This window comes from Anser brachyrhynchus, assembly GCF_964034855.1.
Source record: "Anser brachyrhynchus genome assembly, chromosome: 20".
Classification (NCBI taxonomy): Eukaryota; Metazoa; Chordata; class Aves; order Anseriformes; family Anatidae; genus Anser; species Anser brachyrhynchus.
In genome coordinates, this window is record NC_137713.1 from 6,129,003 (window position 1) to 6,155,955 (window position 26,953).

The 26,953-nt window shown below is 42.2% G+C and overlaps 1 protein-coding gene across 1 annotated transcript; it reads left to right on the forward strand.

The window, feature by feature from the left end:
• Positions 1–241: 241 nt before the first annotated feature.
• PITPNA (phosphatidylinositol transfer protein alpha) lies at positions 242–26,881 on the forward strand. The gene is made up of 11 exons (XM_080563432.1): positions 242–411; positions 5,580–5,610; positions 11,911–12,056; positions 12,639–12,738; positions 17,486–17,560; positions 17,929–18,012; positions 19,386–19,463; positions 20,404–20,514; positions 22,153–22,275; positions 22,902–22,971; positions 24,120–26,881. The coding sequence occupies exons 1-10, from the start codon at positions 392–394 to the stop codon at positions 22,947–22,949; spliced, it is 816 nt and encodes a 271-aa protein (XP_080419558.1). The 5' UTR covers positions 242–391; the 3' UTR covers positions 22,950–22,971; positions 24,120–26,881.
• The last annotated feature ends 72 nt before the right edge of the window (positions 26,882–26,953 follow it).

The window sequence follows — 26,953 nt, forward strand, 5'->3', positions numbered from 1 at the left end:
TGGCATCATCCCCTAGATCTCTACATTAGCACCACGTCATTTGCCAGCCCCTTATTACACAAAAAGAGCAGTTTTTAGAGGCTGAACCCCAGTAAAAGGGGGGGGGGGGGGCGGTTCAGCGCTGAGGGGACCGAGGCGGGAAGCACTGAGGCGGGAAAACCTCCCCCCCCCCCCCGCAATGGCCTCCCGCGAGGCGTGCGCGCGCGACGCCTGCGCGCCGCCGTGACGCAGCGGTTGCCGCGGCAACGCCCCGCCCCCTGCTCCCGCCGCCCCGCTCCCCCCTCCCCTCCCGGTTCCCCCCCCCCCCCCTTTCCCCTCCCCTCCCCTCCCCGTCCCGGTGCGGCGCGGAGCGGCCGGGAGGCGCCCGGTGCCGTGAGCGGGAGGCGCCGCCATGGTGCTCATCAAGGAATAGTGAGTGCGGGCAGCTCCTTCTCCCCGTCTTCCCTTCCTCCGTTGTGGCCTCCGGTCACCCAGCGGTGCCTCTGAGGAGCGGCGGAGCTTGGGGGGGGGTGGTGGGGGGTGAGAAAGGCCCGGCCGGGCCCCGGTGCCGGTGTGGGAGGGAAGGACGGGCACGGGGGGCGCTGTGTGAAGGTCGCGGAGGCGGCCGTGAGGTGAAGGAGCCCCCCCCTCCCCGGGAACCGGAGGCCACAAGCGGGGACCGGCCTCCCGGTGCTGCTCCCCCGGGCCCGGCGGCCTGCGGAGCCTCACGGGGAGGGGGGGGCGATTTGGGGCTCGGTGCCCCCCCCCCCCCCCCCCTTTTTGGCCTTCCCGGCCCTTCAGCACCGGCTGTGCACCGGGGTACGGGTGTCCCCCACCCGGGGGAGCCCGCCTGGACCGGGAGAGGGGCTGCCAGGGCAGGGGGTTGGGGTTTTCCTCACAGGGACGCAGCGGTGGCAGGGATCCTGCCCCCATCTAAATGACAAGCTCGGTGTTTTATCGCCCTTGTCCTTTCCTTTAGCGGTGTGATTTCTAGCTAGGAACTCAGCGAGGACTTCAGTGTGCCGGAGAGCTCCGAAATATGTCTCGGTGCGCAGCCCTCACCTTGGAGTTGGTCGCCGTTGCTGCGGGGTTGTTCTGCCCGACAGGGACGGGCTGGAAGGCAGGCTGCGGGCAGGCTGGCGGATCCGTCCCAGCTGTGTGTAACTATTAGTCACACCGCTGTGCCCAAGTCTTTTGTTCGGCGCCTTTCTGCCTGCTAACGTGGTGTGCTCTTTTGGACCGGTGCACTTTGGTTAGGTGGCTTGGAGCTGGGCGCACCGCTGCACGGCTCTTCCGTCAGCTCTCAAGGCTCGGATGTTCAGTATACATTTGGTTTTCCTACCTGCATCCTGTCCTTTTAAACTTCTTCTGACTGATAGAAAACACTTTTTTTTTTTTCCCCCTCTTCTTTTCTTATGCGCTGATCCCAACGACAAAGTGGGTTTTCAGGTCTTCTCTCAGACACATTTACCTACATGATAGTGTCCTCCTTGTAGCAATTGCTTTGTCAGATCATGGATGTGCTTTGGATCTAAGTATTAAAACTCTGAGGAAGGTTGTGCTGATCCTTGTAGTTGTCTTTAAGCTTGAATAACTTCCCCCCCCCAATCTTTAAACCCGTGCCATTTTTATCCAACAGTAGGGGTGTAGAATTTAAGAGCTGGTCACTGTAACACAGAGGCACTGTTACCTTCTGTAGTGCTAAACTGGATAGCAAACAGAAGCATTGGCTGAGCACTTAGTTTCAGATGCATGAAAAGCTAATTAATTTGTTCTTCTATAACATCTATTTCATTGAGATTTCCCTATTAATTTAGTTGGTTAATGTACTTTGCTTCTTACAGCACCTGTCTGGTTTATTTCTATTCAAATTCATGTGTGTTTCCTGGTTTTCCTTTCCAGTTTGTTGCCCTGTACTGCAGTAAAGCCCACTTGCCAGTGAGCTATGCTACCTACAGAGCATCACGTAAAGATGGGAACATCGGTACTTTAAATTGTCAGACTTCTGCGTTTAAAGTCAATTTTGAGAAGGATCACTTCCAAAAAGTCGTTTTGCTTGCTATTATCGTTTACCTCACCAAATCAGTATACCTACTGGTCTTATATGCTGCTTATTCCTGAAAGAAAATGCGGAGTAGATATTAAGACAAAGGTTAAAAAAGCAGAATTACTGAATTTTTTTCTTTTTACAGGCTTCCATTTCTTTTTTCAGAAGGGTCACCAAACCCTTTGAGTCTTGTTAGCTATATTGTCCTGTTCCTTTTCTCTCCGTCTCTGTTAAGATGTCCTCATGTGGCTCTAAGGACAGTCAAGGTTGCCACTGTCCATTAAAAACTTGTGCATTGACTTTGGACTTCTTGGGATTCCCAACTGGTTCCAACAGTTGCGCATTCTGAGTTGTCACTGTTGGTTTTGGTATTAATCATCCTTGACGTTGTATGTAAAAGTCACCCATCTTGCACGCTGTTGGGGAACTCTTGTGTTCTAGGAAGCAGTTATTTAAGGCGTATGGGAACAACTTTTTTTGGCGTGACCTGGATAGTCAAAGTCATTCTGTTGCCTGTGTTTAGTTCTGGTTGCCCCAGCACTGCAGTCAGGTACCTTGCTGCCTGCCCGCCGCTGTAGGTGGCAGAAATACAAGCGAGTTGTAGCTGTGTGCCCTCTGAGCAGATTGTTCTTCCACTGCTGTGACCCCTCGTCACATCCTCCCTACTAAATCAAATGGGTATTATTATGTGCTCCGTAGGTATTTTAGGAGATATTACAGATATAGAACAATATAACAAAAAGCCTGTATCACACCTTTTATTCTCAGACAATCTGCATCATCTGTCTTTTCTGTGCAGCTTCTTTCACTGGTGGTTATGCAGTGATAGCTTTAAAGTGTACCTTTGGTGTCCTATCAATCTTTCAGACTTATCTTTCATTTCTACCTATCCGTAGTCTGGATAAGCTGCATGGTTCGGTTTTGTGCGTGGGTGAGAGGGTTGTTGCGTTTTGGTTTTGGTTTTCTTTGTCTCTTTGGTTGGTTTCAGTTGCAAAGTTTGTAAGTGCTGGTTAAGATCTTGCATGCTTGCACGCTCTCCCTATTTTGATTTAAACTGCGTCGGAAGACCTTGAGGAGAATCTGAGTATAGAGAGTCGCTTCCCTTTCCTGTGAAGTGACGATAATGACACTGACCTTCTCTGCAGCTGTACTTCCCTTTGCTGTCATTCGAGGCATATTTTAATCTAGGAGGAATCTTAAACGTTCTTTATCATTTTCAGGCCTTTGATGTGGCAGGCAACCACATCATATAATTTCTCATCGTTTGGTCAAGTTCTGTCCCAAATTTAGGTGTCTTTGTTCCTATTGCTGCTCCTGGGAAGCTTTTCCTCTGGATGCTCTTGAGTAGTTTTCCCTCCTCCTCCTTTATTGCTTGATGGCCTATAAATGTTAGTCATCCCCCGCGTTCTTTGTTTGCTAGGCTAAACAAACTGTAAACTATTTAACTTTTGTGTTTGTTTCTCTGTTCGTGAACATCAAGCTGTAAGGTAATATTCAGATCTAGTGTCTTCCAGTTTCTTAAATAGAATTTCAATAGCTTATATTAATGTTTTTATGCCAGGTTTTCTAAAAGACAATTTTTGCACTCCATTCCAAAGCCAATGTTTCTTCCCTGTTACTTGGTTTTTCATCTTTGCTTATTTATCATCCTGTCCCTCTTTTTGTTCAACTGTAGTTTTATCCAGTTAGCTAAGCTAATATTGTGTTTGGTGAGGTGGTCTACCTGTGGAGAACCATTCTCCATTTTTCTTTCCTTCCTTATGTACAGAATATCGTACTGAATTGGACTAAAGGTCCTCTTCCATCTTGCTTTCTAGCAGATATTTTTAGGAAACAATATATAAATAGGGAGTAGAATGATTGTTCTTCAGTGTATCCTTCCAGTAAGCAGCATGTGAACTTCCATGAATTGATCAAAACCCATTTTAAAATTGCTTCTCGTGTTTGGCAAGGAATCCCGTAACTTAAATACGCATGATGTAACCAAGTACCCTTGATTGGTTTAAAAATCTGCTACCTAATGATTGTTATTGCGTCCTGGGTTGTTCTGTTGTAAGATGCTGTCATTGTTCCTTCTCCATTCACTCTTCAGCACCATTCATACTCTATAACACTCTACCATACCTTCCCCCTTCCGTTGTCCTTTCTTCCACCACAAAAAACCCAGTTAACTACATCTCAGGTAATCTTTTTTGCCCTCCTTTTGTTCAGTGTCCTCTTTGAGGTGAGGCGACTGGAACTATTTGTGTGCAGTATTCAAGGTGCCGATGCACGAGAGATTGCGGTGGTGTAGCCGTCACTTATTTTTTTGTGTAAATATTGTGCTCCAATTTTTGCTGTTTTATTTATTTTTGAACTGGCACTGAACTGATGTTTTCAGATGTTTTTCTGTAACAGCACCAAGGTTTATGTTGGTGATAGCTAGTTTGGGGCTTGTTACCCTGTGTGTTTGGAGAAAATGAGCGCTTATAATGCGTTATTCAGTTTCTGTTGATGCTGAACTTCATCTGCAGTTCTCAGTAGCTTTTTCTGCAGTTCTTTGCAGCCAGCATAAAGCATTGCTGTCATAAATAATATTGCATAATCTGTAAACTTTTGTCTCTCTTACAGTTTGTTCTTGTGGTATCTTGCTGGTAACATTCCTCTAGTGTAGGAGAAAGCTTCAGTTTTCACCAGTAGTGCTTTTCTGAAAATCAGTTTAGTCATAATAAGGACTTTCTTCTTATCCCATTATATCCACATTTCTTTGAGACTAGTTCTGAAAGAAATGGGATTTCTTCTACCCACAGCAACCCTATCCATTTCATATCTGTGTATTGCTCTGGTTTCCTGTTTCAACATTATCCTTACTGAAAGCAGAAGTTGAACACAAATCTAGTTTTGGGGAAACACGTAATATTTTGAAGTGCCTTAACATGCATGCATCATTTTCAGCTTTAAATTCAAGTTCATTCTTGTCTTTTCAAAAAATCTCTGGTCTAGAGAGCAAAAACTGCCAAAGTCACAGTCAGTTGGTTCGACGAGGCATTCAGGAAACCACAAGTGACTCATATATGGAAATGGCAACACCTTCTTTTGCAGTCAGCTCTGAGAAAGCCTTCCATATACTTCTCTATTTAGTGCTGCTTCCTATGGGATGGGATGTATAAACAAGTCTTGCAGTGACTTGTAACTATGACAAATCGGCACCAAGTTGTTGAAGCACATAGCAACGCTCTGTACCAACTTGACGGGAAATAAGATGTGACTATTGAAAGGATGTAGTGAGAAGGAACATGCAACTATTTTGATTCTGTGTGGGTTTGTAGGGTGGCAAGATATTTCCACTAGTTTTGGTATAGGATTGCAATTACGCTATATCATGTATAGATTCTCCTTGAGGCTATTACATAAGTAGTCTTGGAAGTAAAGAGTAAGTGCTAGGAAAGCTAGGGCTAGGTGGATGCTGGAGAAATGGGGGAGAGGAGAGCTGAGCAGTCATCGCTGGGAGGAGTGTGCCATCTCAGTGCTGCAGCTGCGTTTGTTAACTTTCCATTTCTGTGTTCTCTTTCAGCCGCGTTATCCTGCCTGTGTCTGTGGAGGAGGTAAGTCCTTTTCTTGTTGCTTCCTTTCTTTAGGACTGTAAATAAACTTGTGATCAAAGCAATTTGAACAAAAACTGGAAAATGCAAGAGACAGGTATAGCTGTCTCCAGGACCTGTGTGTGTTCTTACTCTTTCACGGTCGCTTTGGCCAAACAATTTCATTTCTTTAAGCCTGCGGGTACTGATACTCTCTCCTATAAAGTACTTTCAGATGTGTTGATAACAAGTGTTGACTTGTCAGACTGTTCCAAAGTGTAGTTTCCTTTTGATTAATACCATTGTTCTTTTTTTTTCTTTTTTTAACACAAAGAGGAAATCTTAATACAAATTTAAATCGCCCTGTGTTTTCCTAGAACTCTTTTTTTACGCTCTTTGTCTACAAGTGTAAAGCAATTTTTTCTGTTTTGTGAGGGTGGTATAGCAAAAGAAAGATCGTATATCTACTACTTAGCAGTTTTTAAGACTATCTTATCTAGATCTCGCAGAAAGAAAGCTTTCTTGTTCTGTAGGTAAAGCTCTAAAAGGAGAAAGGAGAAATGTAGTTTATAAAGGAGGTGGTGATTTGTGTCACCAAACTGGCCACAGAGCAGCTGTGCAGTCTGAGCTGATTCCTGTTCTTTTCTCTGGGAGTTGCAGCTTACCTTTCCTTCCTCCCTTTTTTGTCACTGCTTCCCCTTGTGCACTGAGCACCACTCCTGTAGAGTATCTGCCTATGAAAATGTTTTTCTTTTTTTGAATTTTCATACTAGCAATGTAGATGAGAAATTGAAATGGTAAGAGTCTATAGCGCTTCTATAGTAGAGTCCTGCTGTGTGTACTTTTTTTGGTTACGATCCTTGGCTGTAAGCCTTTGGTTTGAGCTCTGATAAAGAGCTTGTCCTAACTCTTAGGAAGAGGTGCAATAACAGAACTCAGTTTTGTTTCCCCTGATTATAGCATCTACTGTGGCACAGAGAGTGGTAAGATGGATCGGTGCTCTTTTAAGCATATTCCTTTGGTAACGCCGTACTCTTTTCAGAGAGCACACTTTGGAACTTGGTGTAGTGTATTTCTGCAGCCAGGAGGCTGGCTAGTAAAAAGGAAAACAAAGTCAAAGCTGAGTTCCTTGTTCCTGTGGACCAGTCTGCTGTGACAGGCATCGCACACTGATGGCAACCTAATCTTCTCACCAAAGAGTAGTTTTATGTCTCTGTGCTGTCTTGGTGCAGGAATGAGTCTGGTAATACCTGATGTCTGTTCCTTACTCCTTACCTGTAGCTTATGTACTTTCTGCATTAATCTGTTTCAAGCAATTTTAGCAGAAGTTCGACTACAGTGTTACGAGTAGGTGTATTTGGGTCTTTTATGATGCCTGAATGCTACTTGCGTGAGGAAGTTCTTGACAAAGAAGGGACTAACACGATAAACTGTAGCATGTAAGCAAGGGATGCAAACTTGCAAATGACAGAGGAAGTGTTTGATAAAGCAGCAGGCAAATGGTAAGCTGATCCAGAGCTCAAGAAATGGAAGACTTTAGCCTAAACAGCAGCAGCCCTAGCTCACAGGGGTATGCCTCTAAGTATTGAGCTGTGTAAATAGAAAGTCAACGCATCAGTCTACAGATTGTTTCTTTGAGGGGGTTAGATTGGATGGAACCCAGCACAGGATTTTTCCGAGTTCCGTGATACTAGGATTAAACTTCATCCAGTTAAAGCGAGTCCTTTGCTATGCTCTTTTCCCTCCCTGACTGGCTGTTCAGTGCCAGGTGTGTTTTCAGCCTTGTGTGTAGGCTGCCCGGGTGGAAAGTTGAGGTTTCAGGCAGTACATAAACCTGTCCATCTCTAGCAACCTCCTCGTTTGAGGATGCCCTGGGGTCATCTGTTTAAGACAATGTATTCCTTTCTTTCCTCTGGATCCACGGAGTTCCGGAGGGTTGAGTAACCTAGTGAGAAGACTGTAAAGTGAAGTGCAAATAAACACCATTAGAAGAGAAGGAATGAAAATGCTAGAGAGAGCACCTTAACGTGCTTGGATGTGGAAGGACCGCCGACTTGACCAAACCCGATTTCTCCCCAGACTTGTATATTTGTTACCGTGTTCCCTGCATGAGGCACCTTTTCTAGGACAGGATGTTCTTATGTGACTTGTAGGCTAGGTTTCAGGAAACAGTTCCCTAAGCAGAAAGAGTTCTTATATCCACTTGTCTTTGCTTAAACATTTACGTGCTATGGTAGTTTTAAAGGCATGCTTAAGAAGAAAGGTTATTTTCCTGTTGAGTGGAAGGATGACTACTGCTCTGGGTTTGTGTATTGCTTTATCTTCCTGCCTCTGCAGAGAGATGCTGATGCATCTGTGCATCACTTGGTCACTGCACTGTTGTCTCTACAATACAGCTGCTACAACTTCATTGCTTTCAAGGATTTCCTTGCTCACGAAACTCTAAACAGGGCTCTGGAGACTTGACGTAGCTCTTCACTGTGTAGCTGCTCATTGAGCGTCTCTGACTAGGAAGAGGACTTCTGGTTTCACTGTAATATCTTAGGAATTTTTGCTTGAAAGACTGAAAAGTTCACTCCTTCAGCATGCAAATTGTTTCTGAAAGTATGGTGCCAGTGCATAAGAGAGAGTGAAAACAGTTGTGTCTCTGAGGCATTGTAAGAGGGCTGAGGCAGTCTCCTATGTTGTCCTGTGATGTGCCAGGGGTCCTCTGCTGAGTCCCCTCACCTCTGACAAGTGCAGCTTAACAAAGAGTAAGGAATTCAAGAGAAAACCAGTGATCAGGAAGATAGTGGGAAGACGTTACTTAGTAAATTTGGAGCTCAACACCAAACAGTTAGCCAAGTTACTGCTAAGATGGGAACAAACAGTGAAGGAAAGGCCCTGGTGATGACTAAAACTTGAAGGCTGGGATGTAGGAGGTAGACCACAGCAAACTGTCTTCTGCTAGGAAACTCTGCCAAAATCTGGTCCTGCTTAAGTGCAGGCTGCGAGCTGCACTCCTGTGTTGTTCTATACAATCTTACATTACAGGGAGCAAAAAAGTTAAATACCTTGTTGTCTCTTAGGTCTAAACTTTACTCCTGTGCTCTCTGACCAACATCACGTTGCACAGTGCCAACTTTGAGAGCGTGGTCTTGAGCTGCTGTGTGGGTGTCTCGCCAGCTGCCACTTTGAAATGCTGGTATGGATTAGAGCTGTGTGTACACATTCTGTGCTGCCTCTTTGTTCCTCTCACATGGGAAGGAGCTTGCCAAACACAAAAGGCTCTTATTTATTAATTGCGTTCAAAGCAGCTTTCAGGAAAGTAACTGTTCTTGAAGGTGGCTACGTTGGATCAGGCCTTCTGAATGAAATTTGGTGTAATGAAGGTATGCTGTCCTGCTGTATAAAGGGGTGACTCCCCCAGGAGATAAGGTTTTCGGGAGCTCTTACAGCTGCAAGGATAGGCCTGTCTGATGCTCTGGACTTCATGGAGCCAGAATCCATTTCCCTGTTAATTTTCACAGGCAGATGTTATGGGATTTGTTCATTGGGACAGTTTCGTCTGGGCCCTTTCCTCTTTTATCAATGTGATTAACGGATCAGAAATAACAGCAAAGATTAAATGTTGAAGATGCCAAACCAAAGGGTTTATCCTCTTAGTGTCTGAACTTTGACCCACGTGTTTAAAAGGGAGAAGGAATGAATGAGAGACTGTTAGTAAGAGGAATTAGTTTGTACCCCTGGAGACCTGTCCTGAGACCTGCTGCAAAGCAGTCAAGGCCAGCCTGCCCCTCTAGTGCTGTCGTTGCCAAACTCTTACTTATGTTCTGTTCTGTACGAGTGTACGTGGGGCTTTCACTCTACTAAATCAACTTGCTTCTAAGGTTTCACAACTCTCATGTTTTGCTCTTCTGGCGGAAGGCGAGTGTTCTGTTTTGTTTGGGTCATCTGTGGGGAGTCATAAGGAAAGCAATGTGGCGTTTGAAATGTCAGAAGGCAGAGAGTTGCACCGCAGTCCAAAATCCAGACTGAAACCCAATCTGCTGGTGACAGCGCAGGAACCGTCCAGCCAAGCGAGGGGCGCTTCTTTCACCTGGGCCAGGACCTTCTGGACGCATCCAGCTGAGCTTTGCTCTTAGCTAGGAGGAGGTGCTCTGTGGATTGCTTTTTCTATAGATAGCTTTTATTAGATGGATGAGTGGCCTCCCTCCCTCCCAGCTGACTACCTGCTAGACTTGCTATGCCTCTGTGGTGAACTTGAGGCTGTACAGAGCACTTGGTTCAGTCCCTGTGGTGTGCTTTTTACCCTGCCCCAGATTAACTGAGGCCAGGACAGCTGGCCTTTCACCTTTGGCATATCATCTACTCTATTCAATGTTAGAAATGCAGTCTGTGTTACCTTCGGATGGTGCGCAGCACTGCAAAACTTGGGTTCTGTTTTTGTTTTGGATGCTCTGACAACAAAATACAACCGCTGTAGAAGTCTTCCTTCAATGCCAAAGACGTGCCAGCCTAGTGAAATATTTCTGGGTTGTCAGCTCTGAGCAGTTTTCCAGCTCTCAGCACTTTTCCAGCTTGGGTTTCCATGTAAGGAGCGTTAAGAGCTATTCCTGATTCTGGTGTGCAGCCCTGTGCTGGAGAGCCGGAGGAGGGCCTAAGCAGCGTTCCATTCCTTTGTACTTATGTTCTCAGGTTTGGTTTGGTGTTTTAGTCACTGTACTTCTGATGTCTAACTCTTTTTGGATTACCCTTTCAGACAGCCTCTCTGTAGTGCCTTTGGCATCAGTTGTTTTGGTCAATTTCATTTCTGGAAACAGTTGTATCAGTTATTTTTTAAACGCTTCCTTTTGACCTTTTGCTTTAGCTTCATTCTCAAACCTTGTCTGCACACCTAACTTTTTTTCAGAGGTCTGCATGATTTTTTTTCATGTTATCGTGTTTCTTTTGAGCTCTGCATCCTCTTCTTTAGCTAGAAGCATGAGTGTATTGGTCTTTGCATCTTCTGCAGATGAGAGAATGTTCTCTCTTGTACACGTTCTTGATTTTCCCCTTCTTTTTCCTGTGAAACATTGGGATGCTTCTTCTGAAAAAGATTGTCTAGCATGAAGTAGTTTGAGTGATTCCTGAGAATTAATACTGCCAAGAGAGTGTCTGTAAGAGACTTAAAAATGATCTTAAAGGTAAGAATTTGACAATGTTGAAATCCTGTGCGCTCCCTGTTAGTGGTGTAATGCTTATGGCTAACAGGAAGTGTGACAGAAAAAAACAACCCCAAACAAAACAAACAAAACTTAAAGATAGTAGGAAAAATAATAGGGGGTGCAGTGGCAGCAAGGACCAGGTGGTTATCTATGACACTAGTTGATTCAGTTATTTCATTAGATAAAGTTTTCAGAATGGGTTCGGTTATATGAAGTAAAACATCGTTTGGGGTTGGAATAAAGACTGTTGAGAAGGGAGATAAGGCACGATTGTGGACGCCCTCACAGAACAGACTTTGAACTAGGTTCAGAAGGGAAATGGATGTTCAGCGAAGAGAAATGACTTGATGAGATTATAATGTCAACTCTGGCAAGAGGTTTAAGGGTGATAGTATATGTCATAAAGGCCAAGAAAAAGTAATTTCTCTACATTCAGCTTTAGAGTTAGCAGCATTTCATTGGAAAGCCTGCTGGTGCAAATAACTTCTTCACTTGAAGCTTCCTAACTTAGTTGTTTTGAATTGCACTTGGGGGATGCTCAGCTCTACTGGGCTTCTAAGCTGTGCACATCTAACAGATATATTTTAGAGCAGTTAAATTAGGTGGTACAAGTGCCCTTTATCTTCGGTCTCTCTTCTTCAGTTCTTCCCTACCTTCCCTTGTACAGTCCATTTTGTCAAAAGACTTGGAAAAAAGAAGTGGAATTCTTTGGGAATCTTCTGGATAAATTAACATGTTTATTAATTCAGGACTGGCAGCGTGTTACCCTCCATTTGACGTAAACAATCGGTACACCTGTGTGCCAAGAGTGGAAACAAAGAATGGATTTTACTACTGTATGCCTGAGGGCTCCTGGATTTTCTTTAAATGTTTTCCTTCCTGGCTCTCCTTTCATCCATTTTACTTTCTCTTGAATTTGCAGTGGTTTTGAGCTTGAGATTTAAGGGGTAAAGGTAACTGTCTTATTGGCAGTGCTTTTCTCCTAACTACCACTCTAGCTTTTTATACCAAAACGAAATTAAATGAGCTACTTATCTGGACACACAAGTGGATGTCCTTTTCCCTGACGGCTTCTTCTGATTATTATAAATTCTGCTAAATTACAGCTATCACAATAATGTGTCTTTAACTTCTTTAGTATCAAGTGGGACAGCTGTACTCTGTGGCAGAAGCCAGTAAAAATGAAACTGGTGGAGGTGAAGGTGTGGAGGTCCTGGTGAATGAACCCTACGAAAGAGATGGAGAGCGTGGGCAGTACACACACAAGATCTACCACTTACAGAGGTATGTGAAACATCTTATTCCCAGAGGCAGGCAGGGTTAAAAGGCAAGAGGAACTGGAGGAAGATGGAATGGGATTGCCGCTACTGTGTAAATCACAGGTTATGTAAGGGCTGAAGGACATGGAGGTAAGATGGAGCATAAGGGCAGCAGGCACACGGCACAGCTGGAAGTGAGCATCGCTGAACACCCATCTGTTCCCGTAGGTGTGGCTCTTGTCCCAAGAAAATCTGGCTCTGTGTTTTTCAAAGCAAATATAATTCCGTTACCTGGTATTTTGATACTTGAATTTGACTGAAGATCAAAAGGCTTCCTACGTTTCAACCTGTGTTCAGCCTCTGTATTTTTTTCTTTTTTTCCACCTCTCTTTTGTTATGTAAAGAAGGTTTAGATTAGACTGATCAATTCATCAGTCTCTGGAAGTCCATAGTAGTGTGGGGAGGAGAACCCCACCAGTTCCACCAATGTGCAGGTCCCTAGGGTCTGTGTTTCAGGTGATTTTCTGTCTGTCTCAGAGTCTGGGCCAGACCTCTTCTTATGTGCAATTCTCATCAGTACTTTTCTTCTTATTTCCAAATTCTGCAGCAAAGTGCCAACGTTTGTGAGGATGCTGGCCCCTGAAGGAGCTCTGAATATACATGAGAAAGCATGGAACGCTTATCCCTACTGCAGAACTGGTGAGCGTGTGGGGAAGGGCTGTGGACTGCTGGCTTTTTGGTCTCTCTTTGTGGTTTGGTGGGTTGGATGGGCGAAGGAAAGAGGCAAGCAGTAGAGAAACTGTTTCAGCTTTTAGTTTTCTATTCTCTAAGCCCTTTCTGTGGTCAGGAAAAGCAAAATATAGGGCTGCGGAGTTGAAAGAAATATCCTTTCCTGATGTGCTGCTAATGAATGGCAGTGTGTGTACTGTTGGTTCAGTATTGGAACAGAACAAACCAAGAAAGGGATGTCAGTTCTAAAGGAACAACTGCAACACTAGTGAAATGGATGGATGAGGAACGCTTTTTTATGTACTCCAGTGCAGCATAGCCTGGTGGAATAAAAATGGAAGATGCAAAGGGGGAAGAGGGGAGACCTTGGTTGTCTCTTTTTGTAGCGCAGTTTGACGTGAGCAAGTGTTAAGTGGTTGATACTTGTTCCGTTGTGGGATGTAAGGTTAGTGAAGGTTGAAATGGCAATGCTACAGTTGCTTTTGGGATGGAGGCTTGACACAGACATCCAAATATCATCCAACAAGTGTGAAGTGAATCCATTTGTAAACTGGGGAGGCCCTGGAAGCTGTGCAAAGTGGTGAAATAGCGTCAAACCCATTTTCTACTGCAGTGTTTAATGTTTTCTTTACTCACTGAAGCTATCAGCCACAATCTTTCACCACTACTGTTTTTCGGGTCTGTGTTGCTGTAGGCCCTGCAACTTTGATTTTGCCTCCACACTTGTGTCATATTTTTATCTGTCTTTTTTGTTTGTATCTTTGAAGGACACATTTTCTGCTATTTGGCAGAGGTACAATTGCTATGGGAACTGTAAACTTAAAAATTCCAACTGTTCTTGAAACTCAGTATAGAAAGATGTATTTTTCAGCCACATAGGAGAATTTTAAATGAAGTGTTTTAAAAGAAAGAAAAAGCTTTGCAGTGGGGGAGGATAACATTACTTCAGTATGTGAAATTACCTACAGCAATGTAGTGGAATGGATGTTGCAAATACGAAGTTCAGTTACTGCCATCAACTGCAGAGTAAGTTTTTAATGTGTCACGTAATTCCATATGTTGAAGCAAAGTTATTTACAACCCAGCTGTCTCACTTTTATGCAGTTTTCTTACTGCATATTACTGAACTTAGCTAGTAAATGTCTAATTTATTTCCATGCTAAGTACACTGAACTGGTTTAAGCTCAGACAGGTCTTTTATTAATTCTTTAAATTGTGGAAACAGATCTAAGTTGGCTCCAGTAGATTCTGTTAGACATAACACCTGCCTATATCCTTCTTTTCATCTCCTCCAATTTCTGAAACAAAGATAGGGAGTTAGTGTGTTTTCTCACTCTTAGCTGCTTATTCTTCAATTATATGCTGCTAAAATTCTTCTTAAGTGGAAAAAACATGATACCAAAATGAAATGCAAGACTTCCCAGCCCAGTTGACAAAAACTTCAGGTTTTGGTATGCTAGAAATGATGGCATAACAAATGAATAAATAAATAAATAAATGTTTAACTATAATAAACACCAATGTAATAGGAGATAGAAAGTGCATTGTTGTGGGGGTTGCAGCAGAAGGCAGTTTTTATGCGGAGGCTGAAAAATCTGTTTAGAGAATCTGCCAGCCTGACATGAATCAAGAAGGGCTCAGAAATGTTGCCGAAACCTTCACTTGCTAGTACTGGGCAGGAGGGAAGAACCCGTGTGTGTGCTGTAGGCTGCCTTTGGCATTATCATTTTACTTTGAGATCTGTTCAGGTGTTTAGGTCGTAGTCTTGGATGGCCTTGTGTGAATCTTTGCGCAACACAAAATGCCATGCTGCCTTACAGCAGTTGGCATGGTTTTTAGTCTGCTCACTAGAGTTTGAAACTTAAGAGACGGGGATGCATTAAGAGCTAAACCTGGTTTGGCTGTGTAGGAATTAGTGGTACTTCTGCCTGTACCCTCCTGTACCGAGGTAGTATTATTAGTGTGCTGCTCTCTGGAGCACTGCTTGCTTGCATGTCAGTCATTACGTAGAGCCTTTTGAGTTTTAATAAAACTGTACTTTCCATTGATTGTGCATTATAGTATTTATTTTTTAATATACAAGATGGTCATCCTCACGTTTTGCTATATGGCCTCTGAAAAGCGCAATTATTACTTTACTATGCATATTATATAATGTTATCAAACCAGTGCTGTAGATTGAGGGAGCTTAAATGCCTGTCTTATAACTTCCTGCAATTCTGCACACTGTTTGTGCTGTAGTGAGTAGTTTTTATGTATTTTATATGGAAGCCTTGCTTTGCTCCTTTGTGAGTGTGAACTGTAAAATGAGATTGTTGTAGACATTTATAACTTCTACAGTAAAAATGAAGTGAGGATTGCCTGATAGTTATAACCGTGGGATGGTGCCAAGGAGAACAGTCTTCGTGGTTCTTTCCTGCAGTCCATCTTAGATATTAATGTCACTTAAATGCTTTTCAGAAAAGCAATTTGGTATGTGTTCCACTCTTCTGGGTGTCAGCATGAGGTGCCTGTGGCCAAATGTCAAGAAATTGAAAAGTTATTACTGCAGCTGAAATGCGTAGGAGTTGCTGCTATGGCACCTCAAGTTCAGGCCCTAATTTGTAGCAAGCTGAGCATCTAAGTTTTAATGGACACCTCTAAAGAGATTAGTTTGTTCACTCTACAAATGAGAAATCTTCCCTATAGATGAGAAACTAGGAAGGTGAATGGACCTGTTCTAAAGCAGCTGCTAATTATGGTGCATAGTCATGGAAAAGCAGCTTGTCACGGGAAGGTGGGAAGGCTCTGGCTTATAATTACTGCTGCTTTATTCAGTATTTATGTGGACTAGCAGGAACGAAACTCTTTCTTGCAGGAAAGAATGAAGCGTTCTTTGAGATGAAATTCAGCCTTTTAAAAATTAGCCTCAGCTCTGCTTGCTTATTCTCTCCCCCTGCCCCAATACGTCAATCTAAATAATTAGCCTTCTGTAAAATGCAGTTTTCAGAGTGCTAGGGTTTTAGAGCAGCCCAAGGCCCAGCCATAGGCAATTAAGAGAGTTGGATGTGTATGATAAGTGATAATGGACGGTACTGTCTGCAGGATGTTGGGTTGGAAAATCACAAGTTGTAATGGTATCTTTAAAACAAAATTACTTCTTAGTGAAGACCTCATGTTAGACTTCAGAACACACCAGCAAAGTTCAACTCTAGCTTCCAGACATCATTATTCTTAGAGTAGCATTGCTAATGTACTCAGATGGCTTGGGTAGAACAGATGCTGACTGTTAAAGGATCTTCAATTTCTTTTCTGTGTTGAATAATTGAGCCTTACTATCCAGGGAGTTCAGTTACCATGAGCAGTAGAGATGCGGAGGGTCTGGTTACTGCATGCAGGAGTGATGAGGTCTGCACTGGCCTGAAATCCAGCATGCGTTCGCCTCAGAACTGTGGAGACGTTTCTTATCTGCAAGCTGAGAAAGGATTGGTAAAATGCTGTCAGCTGAATAAACTTATTCCATCTTCTCATCCAGCTGGCTGGAGTCCAGAGAGCAGAAGTGGCAGTACGTAATTAATTGCTGCTCCTCTGGGTTTCTCCAAGTCTGAGAATTTCCAGAGGAGAAGGGGGCAAAGTTAGCTAATTTTTATGGACTTCTGGTTTTGTTTTTTCTTCAGTAGTATCAGCAGCTCCCTGGGAAGCTGAAGCTTTCCCTGTTTTGCTGATAGTGGGAGGGGGGTGATGGATGCTGTACATTTTTTTCACTAAAGTATTGTATCTCTTTCTTTTCATGTATTGATTTCTTGGACCAGTTATTACAGTAAGTATTATTTTTTTACTGACGATCCATGGAAGCATGTGTAATGTCTGAGATGAAGCATTCTGGGTACAAGAAGCTCTTTAGCTTGAGCTAAGGGCACTTTATCTTTTGTTGTGGTAAGATCATGTAGATAAAACCCCCTTAACATCTGTGGCATATCCACAAACACTTTATTTATAACTGTGGACAGGGATCTTTCTTTACTGCAGTAATGCTCAGCTTTACACATGGGAATGTCCCATTGCCCAAATAAACTGATTGAAAGAAAGCTAGCTCGTAACATTACGTCCCTCTGAGTAATGTGTCTTCTGAATTTGATATTTCCTTTTTTACATGCTGAGTGTTTCACTGGCCTGTATTTTTGTTTCTGCTCCCTTGAGGGAGGATAGGGTTACTTTTGGAAGTCTTTTTTCTACTCACAGTAATTATGAGAAATGGAAAGTTTTTTGCTTGCTTGGCAGAACTGTGCTTCTTGTCCCTTCCCTTCCCAGTGTCAAAAAGCTCTCAACACATCAGTTTAATATTGTTGTTCGTTTGAAGAGTACTCAGTGCTAGAACAATATTCTCTTTGAAAAGGCAATTTCTGCCTAGTTAACATGTTACCCCTTCTAAGCTATTTAGAGTGGCAGACATTCTCCTTTAAAGAAAAAGCTACAAATATATAGGGGGAAAACTCCAAATGTTTCACTAAAGCAATGGAACTTAAGTGGTTTTCACCAAACAGCTTGTGATTTATTTGATCTTATGTATTTGTTGATCAAAAAACTTTTCTAAAAACAAGATGTGTTTATAGCTAAATATGGCATTCCCTAAGTCAAACCCCAGTCAAGTTTTAACACTGAGTTGTCTTTCCCACTGCTTATCTAGGTAATAATCAGACAAGTTAAATATCCAAAGAATAACAAGAAGCTTTATTTTTATGACAGAACGAATATATGAAGGATGACTTCCTGATCAAAATCGAAACCTGGCATAAATCAGATCTTGGAACACAAGAAAATGTAAGTACTTGTGTCATGTTTTTTATTCATCTCTTTAATGTCACAATGCTGCTTTCCTTGCTAGCTTAGAGAGTTGCTGTGCAGAACTGTCTGTTTGCAGTGTTCCTGGATTTGAAGTGCTTCTTGTACTAGCAAGGCAGGGACTCCTTCCCATTGGCTTCTCTTATATGCTGAATAAAATTGTCCCCAGTCACTTGTTCTGTGTGAACACCTTTGCTTCTTTAAAAGATCTTATATTGTGTTTACACTATGGTGTGTTCTCTGTGTGCGAGCAGTGGGTCCATGTATCTCCGTCTGTTTTTTACTGTCTTAGAATGGGAGTGATCTCTATTTGAATCAATTACTTTGGGCTTGTACTTTCACTGCAGGTTCATAAACTGGAGCCAGATGTATGGAAGAACGTAGAAGCTATTTATATAGACATTGCTGACCGGACTCAAGTACTTCCCAAGGTAGGGTAGGTGGGTAAGAGCTCCCTAGTTTGGGAGGCCTTGTGCTAAGAGAGGAATGATGTACGAACTTTGTTCACAGAGACGGTCGCAGGTAACAGGACAAGTAAGAGGAAGGAAAGAGGAGGAAAGGCATTCCTTAAGTGTTTAAGCAAGCTAGAGGAAGAGCACTTTTGAAAGTGTTGTCAAGATTCTGTAAAGTGTGTTGCTTAGCCTTACAGTACATGTAACAGTGTACTATGCGTAGCTTTACAGCACTGTGGCTGATTATAGTGCTTGAATAACAAGAAATGACACTGCCTTTCCCATGCTGCATCTTGTTTAAATTGCCTCTTTTTTGAAACTGACCCATGGCTTCAAGCTGTTGTCTTTTGAAATCATGTAGCTAATACTTTGTTCTAAGAAAGACTACAGTTACAATAAGAAGCTAAGGGATGTTTCTGTACTCTACTAAAAAAAAAAAAAAAGCTATATAAAAATGGAATGTTGTTTGAGTTTCCCTACTTTGTATTTCTGATCAAGTTTGACTACGGCTAACTTACCTCTTCACAAACTTGACCTTGGGCATTAAGACAGATCTAGTCTTTATTTTAGCTTTTCTTTCCAATAAAGATGAATTGGTAGGACATGAGTGGCATCTGATTTCTAATAGATTAGGCAGGTGCTAAGGTATACCTGCAAATAGAAATTGCTCTGAATTAAGTGCTGTCAGAGAGCAAGCAGAATCCACCTGGAGCAGAAGTCTTCCAAAGAAGATTCTACTGGTTTATCACTTCTGGCATTGAACTGATGATCTGAGTTTGTTCCCATTTTAATTGAAATGGGGGTAGAAGTAGAGTACAGCCCCTGGTCTTAATCCAGTGTAGATGAAGGGGATGCTGCAAATTGTTTGCTATGTGATAGGAGGCATAACTAATGCCTCCTTCTTTTTGGTGATAGTTGTGAGTTTGATTGTGCTTGTCATCTAGTGTGCTATATATGAGCATCATTCTTATATGGTGCTGTGAAAAATACTAGATACCACAGCTCCAGAGAGCATAGCTATTTTCTGCAGCAGCTGTCAAAGAACAAGTGGTCACAGGAAACCTATAAGGAGAGTTTACCAGTCTTCTGATAGTGTTACCCCAAAGGAGTCCTTACAAAGGTCATATTGGTTTGTTACAACTTCTTCACATAGGTCTAGGACACAGCACAGGGGGGAGAAATACGTTTCCTTGAAGAGTGCCTGACCTAATGTTGAAGTTTGAAAACAGTAGCTCTTGAGAAAGCAGTTAGAGGTTAGTCTTTGCCCACCAGAAAAATACATCTTGTGTGACAGTGAGCAGCTGCATAAGAGTAGGATAATATGTATTTAATCTTGTGTGCCTATCCAATAGGATTACAAGGCAGAAGAAGATCCAGCAAAATTTAAATCTGTCAAGACTGGACGTGGACCTCTGGGTCCCAACTGGAAGGTATGTTTTGACTTCAGGATCCATATCAGTTTGTGTGACTGAAGTATAGATACTGAAGTATAGATGTGGCTTGGGGCCACAGATCTGTTTGTAACACATCTAGATTGACTTGTATGTAGAAATGCAGAACGCAGCTGATGATCTGTTCTGAAGTTAGAGGAAATGAAAAAGTTTGGTACAAAGAGATAGAATGAGTTCTAAGAAATTGCCAGAGCTGTCTGGTGTTCAGTCCAAGAGCTCACCCAAGAGAATTCAAGGATGAAAAACGTGAGTTATGAGCAGCAGTGTTTAACCTTTCACTTAAATCCTTGGAATCTGAAAACTCTAGATGGGCAAATATGATACCAGTCTTTAAGAGGGACTTTGGATGGGATCTGGGAAGCTGTAAGTGTGCAAGTCTCATCTCTAGTGGGCAAACATCGTAGTAGCTGAGGCATATATGTTCTGCTTGGGAAGAGTGTATATGGCTTCTGTAACAAAAAGTAGGAAAGTCTGCTTTACCAACCTTGTGGAGTTTTTTAAAGGCTCAGTGATTGTACGGATGACCCAACTGATACAATCTACGTGGATTTCCAAAAGGTTTTAGGTAGGGACATTATCAAAAGACTTGAAAGGAAACTGAGTAGCTACATCATAATGGTGAAGATCCTGAAAGACATGCATTTAATGGAGAAAAAATGGTGATCAGAGGAAAGGAAGTAGTGGTCCCCTCTCAAAATGGAGGGAGGTCCACCTGTGGAGGTAACCAGGGTTTACTTTCATCATGCTCTTAGATGCCCTGGAAAAGAGGTGAGCAAAGGTGTGACAAAACTTATTAATAAAAGATAGTCAAGGTGTAAAGATGTAAGATGATTGTGAGGAATTGTAGAAAGATGATTGACTGAAGGAGCTGCCTTCCTGGGAACATTTGACCTGAGTGAATATCTTTATATCTTTGCAGAAGGAGCTGGGGAAACAGACAGAATGTCCATACATGTGTGCTTACAAACTGGTAACAGTCAAGTTCAAGTGGTGGGGTCTGCAAAATAAGGTTGAGAACTTTATACAGAAGGTAAGTGAGCTGTTTGTTGGAGGAAGATGTAGAAATGAGGTGTGTTTTTTGCTTTTACACCTCAACTCATTCTTAGAGTGTATCCTGCACGGAGATACTAATTTGAAACCCAGTCATGTCACCTCAGGCAATATTGTCAAGGGTTATGCCCAGTATACTGCAGTCACTTAAAGCTGGATTCAATTTGCTGCTAATCCAAGAGTAGGACTGGTTGGTGGTTATGTGAATTGGTTAATCAGCTGTTGTAGGTTTTTACTCTAATGTATGCAGGTAAAACATCTCAGTTTTGCTGTGGTTAATAGGTCAGCTTGAGAATTGAAGTTGTTTGGTAGTTAATTTGTGAGTGATGAAATGTTGCATATATGCTAGGGATATTTTGCTCAGTGGCAAGACAGATGTTTTTGTGGGGAGAGTTACAGCTTCAGTTATCTGATCTTAATCAGCTGAGGATTTTTCTGGCAAGTCCTAGAGCTCTAGACATCTTCTGCTTTTCTCAGTCTGCTGCTTGAAGAACCAGTGTTTAAAAAAAAAATAGGCAGATGGTTGGAAACTTAAAATATGAATAATTGGTATCCTGAAAAGAACTTTTTCTGTGCCAGAGTTTGTAACCCATAAACTGCACCAGAATGCTAGACATGGGAGTTACAATGTGCAGTTTTCTAACCAGTGTCAAGCTCAGAAAATGCCTATGACTTCAGATCATAGCGATTCCTCAGCAGTTAATATTGATAAACTATAGTACTGCTTCTGCAAAAGCAGGACTGGTGATATAATCTAAAGAGAACTCTGAGGGAATGACCATGCTGCTGCAAGATTTCTAATATCTGTAACAAAAGCCCTGAACAAAGCAGTGTCTTGAATCCTTTTCTCTTCACGAGTGTCTCTTCAGCTGCACATTGGCTTCAAAGTAGTTAAGCTGTCTTTGATGAGACCAAGTTATCAGATGTGAAACCATAATTGGTAAAACTGAAATGTCCTTCCCTAATGAGAACTTTCCAAGAGCCATTATATACTTCTGTTTAATAACGACCTTGTCTAGCTTATCTCCTATAAAAGGGGAATAAATTTCTCCTAACTTGGAGGATCTTGTGCACATTACTTACCTCTGCTGAAAGATTTTCAGCTATGGAAAACAAGTTTTGGCTTATTTTTCCTTAGGTCGCTGTGAAAGGGAAAAGCAAAGTGGGTGCACGTCAATCCTATCCTATTTTTTTTGCAAGTCAAGGATTACTTAAAAATATTTTATTCTCTTTCCTTTTTTTGTGCTCCTTCAGGCCAACTATCTTCTAAGTAAACCAAACCTAGAGTGCTTTATTCAATCAGAACAATACCCTCAAATCAAAGGAAATGACTAAAGCATTCGCTAATTCTTCCAAGGCACTGTTCCATCTGCTGCTGAGGCTTGGAAAAATAGTGTTTCTCTCAGGATTCAAGGCTCTAGGTATTCTGTTAAAATAAAAAAATGAATAAAAATGATCTAGCTCCAGTCTCCAATTATGGTGGTTATATAGAAAGGTAGGTTAGGGAGCTGGTTCTTCAGTGTACAAATCTCTGAAAGTTGTTATGATTTGGTTAGATACTTATTAATTATGCTGTGAATAAACTTGTTTGTGTGTTTTATTCCTACTCCTTTCGCAGCAAGAAAAGCGTCTCTTTACGAACTTCCATCGGCAGCTCTTTTGCTGGCTTGATAAGTGGGTTGATCTGACTATGGAGGACATTCGTAGGATGGAGGACGAGACGAAGAGACAGCTGGATGAGGTCAGTGGAAAAGCAGGGCAGGTGTGGGTTGTGTGAGAAACTCTTTCTATCCAGTACAGCAGAGAGGAAAAGACTGCTGCATTGTCATAGCATAGTGTGTATTGTCCTCCTGCTATTTAGGTCATGCTGCTTGTGCTTTGAATGATTGGCTATGACTCAATTGTGCTGGCATCTCCTTCTAATCATTATGGACTTTTTCTTGTATTTGTTATTGCGCCAGTAAACATAGTGACCCGCAGGTAATGAGGGTGTGAGTGTCAGTGATTCATTTATCACTTTAATACCTTCTTTTAGGTTTTACCTAGACCCAAATGATACAATCTTTAATGAGTACAATGTTCCATGATTTGTGTCCTGCACTGCCCCCTTCCCTTCTTTCAAGCCTCAAGGTATTTCGTTATAGTTTCATGTACGTTCTGCCCTTTGGATAGTGATTCCAGATCCCTTGCAGATGTTCAGCTTAAGAGAAAATAGTGCCTAGATGTGCATATTCACAAAAACTGTTTTGTGATGCTAGGATATAAACAGTCTTACATAAAGTAGGGTAGCTTAACATGTTCCACATTGGTAAATTTTGAGATAACATCATGTGAGAATGAATATTTGAATAGTGTTTCCTCTTTCAGATGAGAGAAAAAGATCCAGTGAAAGGAATGTCAGCTGCAGATGACTAACATGACTTCTTCCTTGTGCACTGTAGGTATCAAGAGAGTTTTACAAAACTCTATATTGCTCTATTTAGGGAAAAAATGGGTAAGAAAGCTTATGGCGGTCAGATATGTAAGATTGATTGTTTTGATAATAAACCTGTTTCCTTGACAGGTTGACAAGTGAATTTACTCTTTTGTTTCAGAATTATTCTAAATCAACATTTGAGTGATGAGCATATGAAATAAGTGTTACAACATTTTGTAGATTTACTGATGTTGTTTTTTCTGTGATGCATGCGTACTTTCCGTGACCTGCAGAGAAACTTTTGTCAATCCAGGAAGGATAAGTTGGGCCTGCAAATACTTGGAATACGTTCAGAAATTGCAAATACATTTGGAATGTATTTCTGGCATTGTTTGCTAACGGTATTTACTAATGGGCCAGGGCCTGGAGCAACACTTGCATGTTGCAAGGGAAGAAGCAATGACCATTTTTAATTTTTTGACTTGTTTTTCAAGTATTTAATCGTGGATGATAACACATAAGCAGTGCTTAGAGTGTTGAATCTTATTCTGTTGAGGAACAGAAGTATTAGGGAAGAAAGTGAGGAGGAAGAAAGGATTGCCCTTTTATGTAGAGAATAGAAGCCCAAGTTACTAAGTTACTGGCCACATTTCTAGAACAGTAAAATGCCATCCTAGCTATCCTTGGAAAGAACAGGGTGGGGAAGAACCACAGTCTTTACCAGAGTGGGACTGTTAGCCTCTGCTTGTGCTCTGTTACCTGCTGGTTGTTTGGTGGTAAGTGGGGAGCACAAGGAGATGTATGTATGCCATCCGTCTGAAATCCACTAGGTATGTTTTAATCTTCTAGTGTAACTTTAACCTTTTTTTGTTTCCTCCTCTTTCACATTTATTCTAGTTCTTAGAGAAGGGATTTGGTGGTCTACTCAACTGTACTTTAGCCTCTAGACTTGTTAGATTACTCAAGTTGAAATGTTTTCCAGTTTCAGGCTGCGCTGGAAATTCTACTCTGAGTTGGTGCTGAAATATGATGCAGTGGTTTATTGCCATTGTCTGAACTGGTGACAGTGTCTCACATTTGCTTTATGAAGGTTCAGTCTGACGCTTCTTGTGGGACACTTCACTTCCATAGTGGTTCTAAAATGTTTTCCTGTTGTCTCTTTACTTCAGTTTGCAAGACAGTCATCAGGAAGGCCTGGGGAATCCACACTCTTGACTGACGGACCATCTCTGGATCAAGCCTTTCTATATCCAATCGGCAGGCGATTTTAAATCTCCCATAGCTAATTCTAGATGCCCTTTAATATTGTGAGCAAATAGACCGTCTGGTACTAAGCACTCCAATGTTAGCACGTATATGAAGGAGGTAGCTCCTTGGAGACGTGTGACTTAGAGATCGCTGTATTTACGACTCCTCCCTCCTTTTTTTCATTGTGTTCAGACCAATTTCCATGTGGCCCTGTTTGATTTCCAAGTGACATTTTTAGCTAAAATAGTCTTGTGATGTGGTGACTTAGATTATTTTTTTTATTATTATTATTTTCCAACTGGGATAAACTGCCACCTTTGTTCCTGCTCAGCCCTTCACCATTCTTTGAATGTCTATTTGAAGAGGGAAACTGTCAGCATTTTAGAGTGCAAAACTGTTCCATAAAACTATACGCTCTGACCCTTGCTCCCAGGGTAACAAATTTAATGGCATGTAATCTGAATACATAATCAGGAGTAGCCAGATAGAGTTCTTGGTCTGCGATGAATATATCGTGATACGTGGCTTCTGCACGGCATTACTTTGTTCTGTCTTAGCACACAAGAATTAAAGACTGATCAGAAGCTGCACGCGGCATCCCCATGCTAGGGCCTTCAGCACGTAACTGTTGAATTTCAATTTAGTGGTACATGGTCTCTTTGGCCCATGTAGCTATGTTGTCCTTCAGCTGTGTGTGTCAGTCTTACAAAATCATTCTGAAAAGTTGCTTGACATATGTTGCAACTTCCTGGTTCTTTTATTTACTAAGATTTCTTGTAACTTACAAAACTGAAATTCTTTTGACTAATAATAATGTCATTCTCCCTGGACAAATTGGAATGTAGCAAAAAGCTGGTGTACAAGTAAAGTCTTGGTATCTGATCACATTCAGGTGCCTGGGTCGGTGGTTCTGCTCAGCAATAATACTCTTCCCATTGCAAGACAGACTAAAATATCTCCCTTCATGCTGTAGAAAAGCAACTCATTAGAGACCTGTGTTTTTTCTAGGTTATCTGTTGGTTATTATAAATTGCAAAGGATACCGTTAAAAGTTACGAAGAGCTCTGAGTATTCAATGAACTCAAGTACTTACTGTAACTATCCATATGTTGATATCAGCTTTAGACAATCAAATAACCAGAACAGAATCAAAGAAATGCTGCTTTATTAAATACATATGAGAAAACATGAATTTCTTTGCTTATGTGTAAGGCCCAATATTTGATTTTATTTATTTATTTTCCCGGTAGTAATCACTTTATCTTCCACTTCTGTATTTGGTGGCACTAACATGAAATACTGAATGCCAAACACAGACGGGGCGTATTGCTGCTTTTGAGGAGTCTTTTTGGCATTCTGTAGTACATCCAACTCCTTCAGCCCTTCACATTCCTGCAAGGAGGAGATCCTGAAATGCCCCTGTGCCGTGCTAAACAAGTATGTGCTGGGGTCTGAACTGTTTTCAGTGTGAGACGAGACGACACGTGTTCTGGAGGGAGAGGATGGCTTTTGGTTTCTGGGGAGGGGGCAGTTTATCCCTTTTATTTTTAGTTTGTTATTTTGCCTTACTCATGTCTAAGTGCAATAAGCTCTGAATTGTACCAGTAACTCTGGCAGGCTCTTCTCAGTGACCTCAGACGGTTTTGCGGGGTGGGGAGGGATGAGGGATTTTTAGCAATCTCACCAAACAGAAGTAAAACAAATGTAATGTAAAATAGGTGAAGATACTAAATTTTAATCTGCAAGGATATTCGGGACCAGGATGTTTTATGGCATCTTCTATAGCTGTTCAAGAAGTATTCTAGGAGTATAGGCCCCACTTAATAGTTCCTTCAGTTTAAAGCATTTTTAACTAAGAATTTATGCACTGACTTCTGTTCATGTTTGTTGATTACGTGTTGAGGGATTCTTACACTTGAGGACAACCTAAGAATACACAGCACACTTGTTCTTTAAATTTGTGTTACCCAAGAGGCTTTCTATCTGATGACACTAATCGCTGTGGAAGCAGATTGTAACATTCCACCATGCAATCCTTTTTTGATCCTCTGATTTCAGAGAAAGAGCTTTTACACAAAGCTTTCCTGATTAGTGGAAAAACTGGCAAAAAAAAAAAAAATATGCAGGAACTCCATCCTGAATACTCCCGCACCCAGCCCTCCTTGTCCTTCTTTCCTTCTAATTTAACCCAAAGTGAAAGCATCCCTCAGCCTCGGGATAGACAAACCCTATGAAGACTTTCCAGTCTCGATGTTTGGTTCCTGCTAGTGAGCATAGCAAAGATCATGCAGCGTTACCGTTGTTGTATCTTTCATTGGCTTTGGCATGAACCCCACACCCTGCTATTTATTATCAGGGGCCTCTTTGTCTGTCCCAAGGTGCTGGTTGGGCCCTGACCCGCTCCCCGATCCACGCCGCGTGGTTTGGGTGCTCGGGGACAGGACCCTATCACCCACCCCCACCCCCCACGCTGCACCCCTCTGGGTTCATCCCCGCTGGGCCTCCCCGCCACGTTCTGATCGGTTCATCGTGCTCTTTTTTTCCTTTGGCGACACACTCCGTAGAATGGGTTAGATTATCTCGTCGTTTCTTTCAATGTGAGTTTGTGCCTTTTTTGTCTCCTAATTCTTCCAATACAGGCATATTGGAAACGAAATCTAATAAAATACTAGACAGAGCTTCACGCCCCGGCCTCCTTTGTTCGGGACAGGGTGCGTGGCGGTGCTCCGGGTGGGTGGTGGGGGCTCAGGTGGGC

Excerpts from the sequence above, each read along its gene's own strand:
- PITPNA (XM_080563432.1), top strand. The coding sequence starts at position 392 with ATGGTGCTCATCAAGGAATA. Across the intron at positions 12,739-17,485 it reads ACTGCAGAACTGGTGAGCGT|AACGAATATATGAAGGATGA; the intron begins GTGGGGAAGGGC and ends TTTTTATGACAG. Across the intron at positions 22,276-22,901 it reads CGAAGAGACAGCTGGATGAG|ATGAGAGAAAAAGATCCAGT; the intron begins GTCAGTGGAAAA and ends TTCCTCTTTCAG.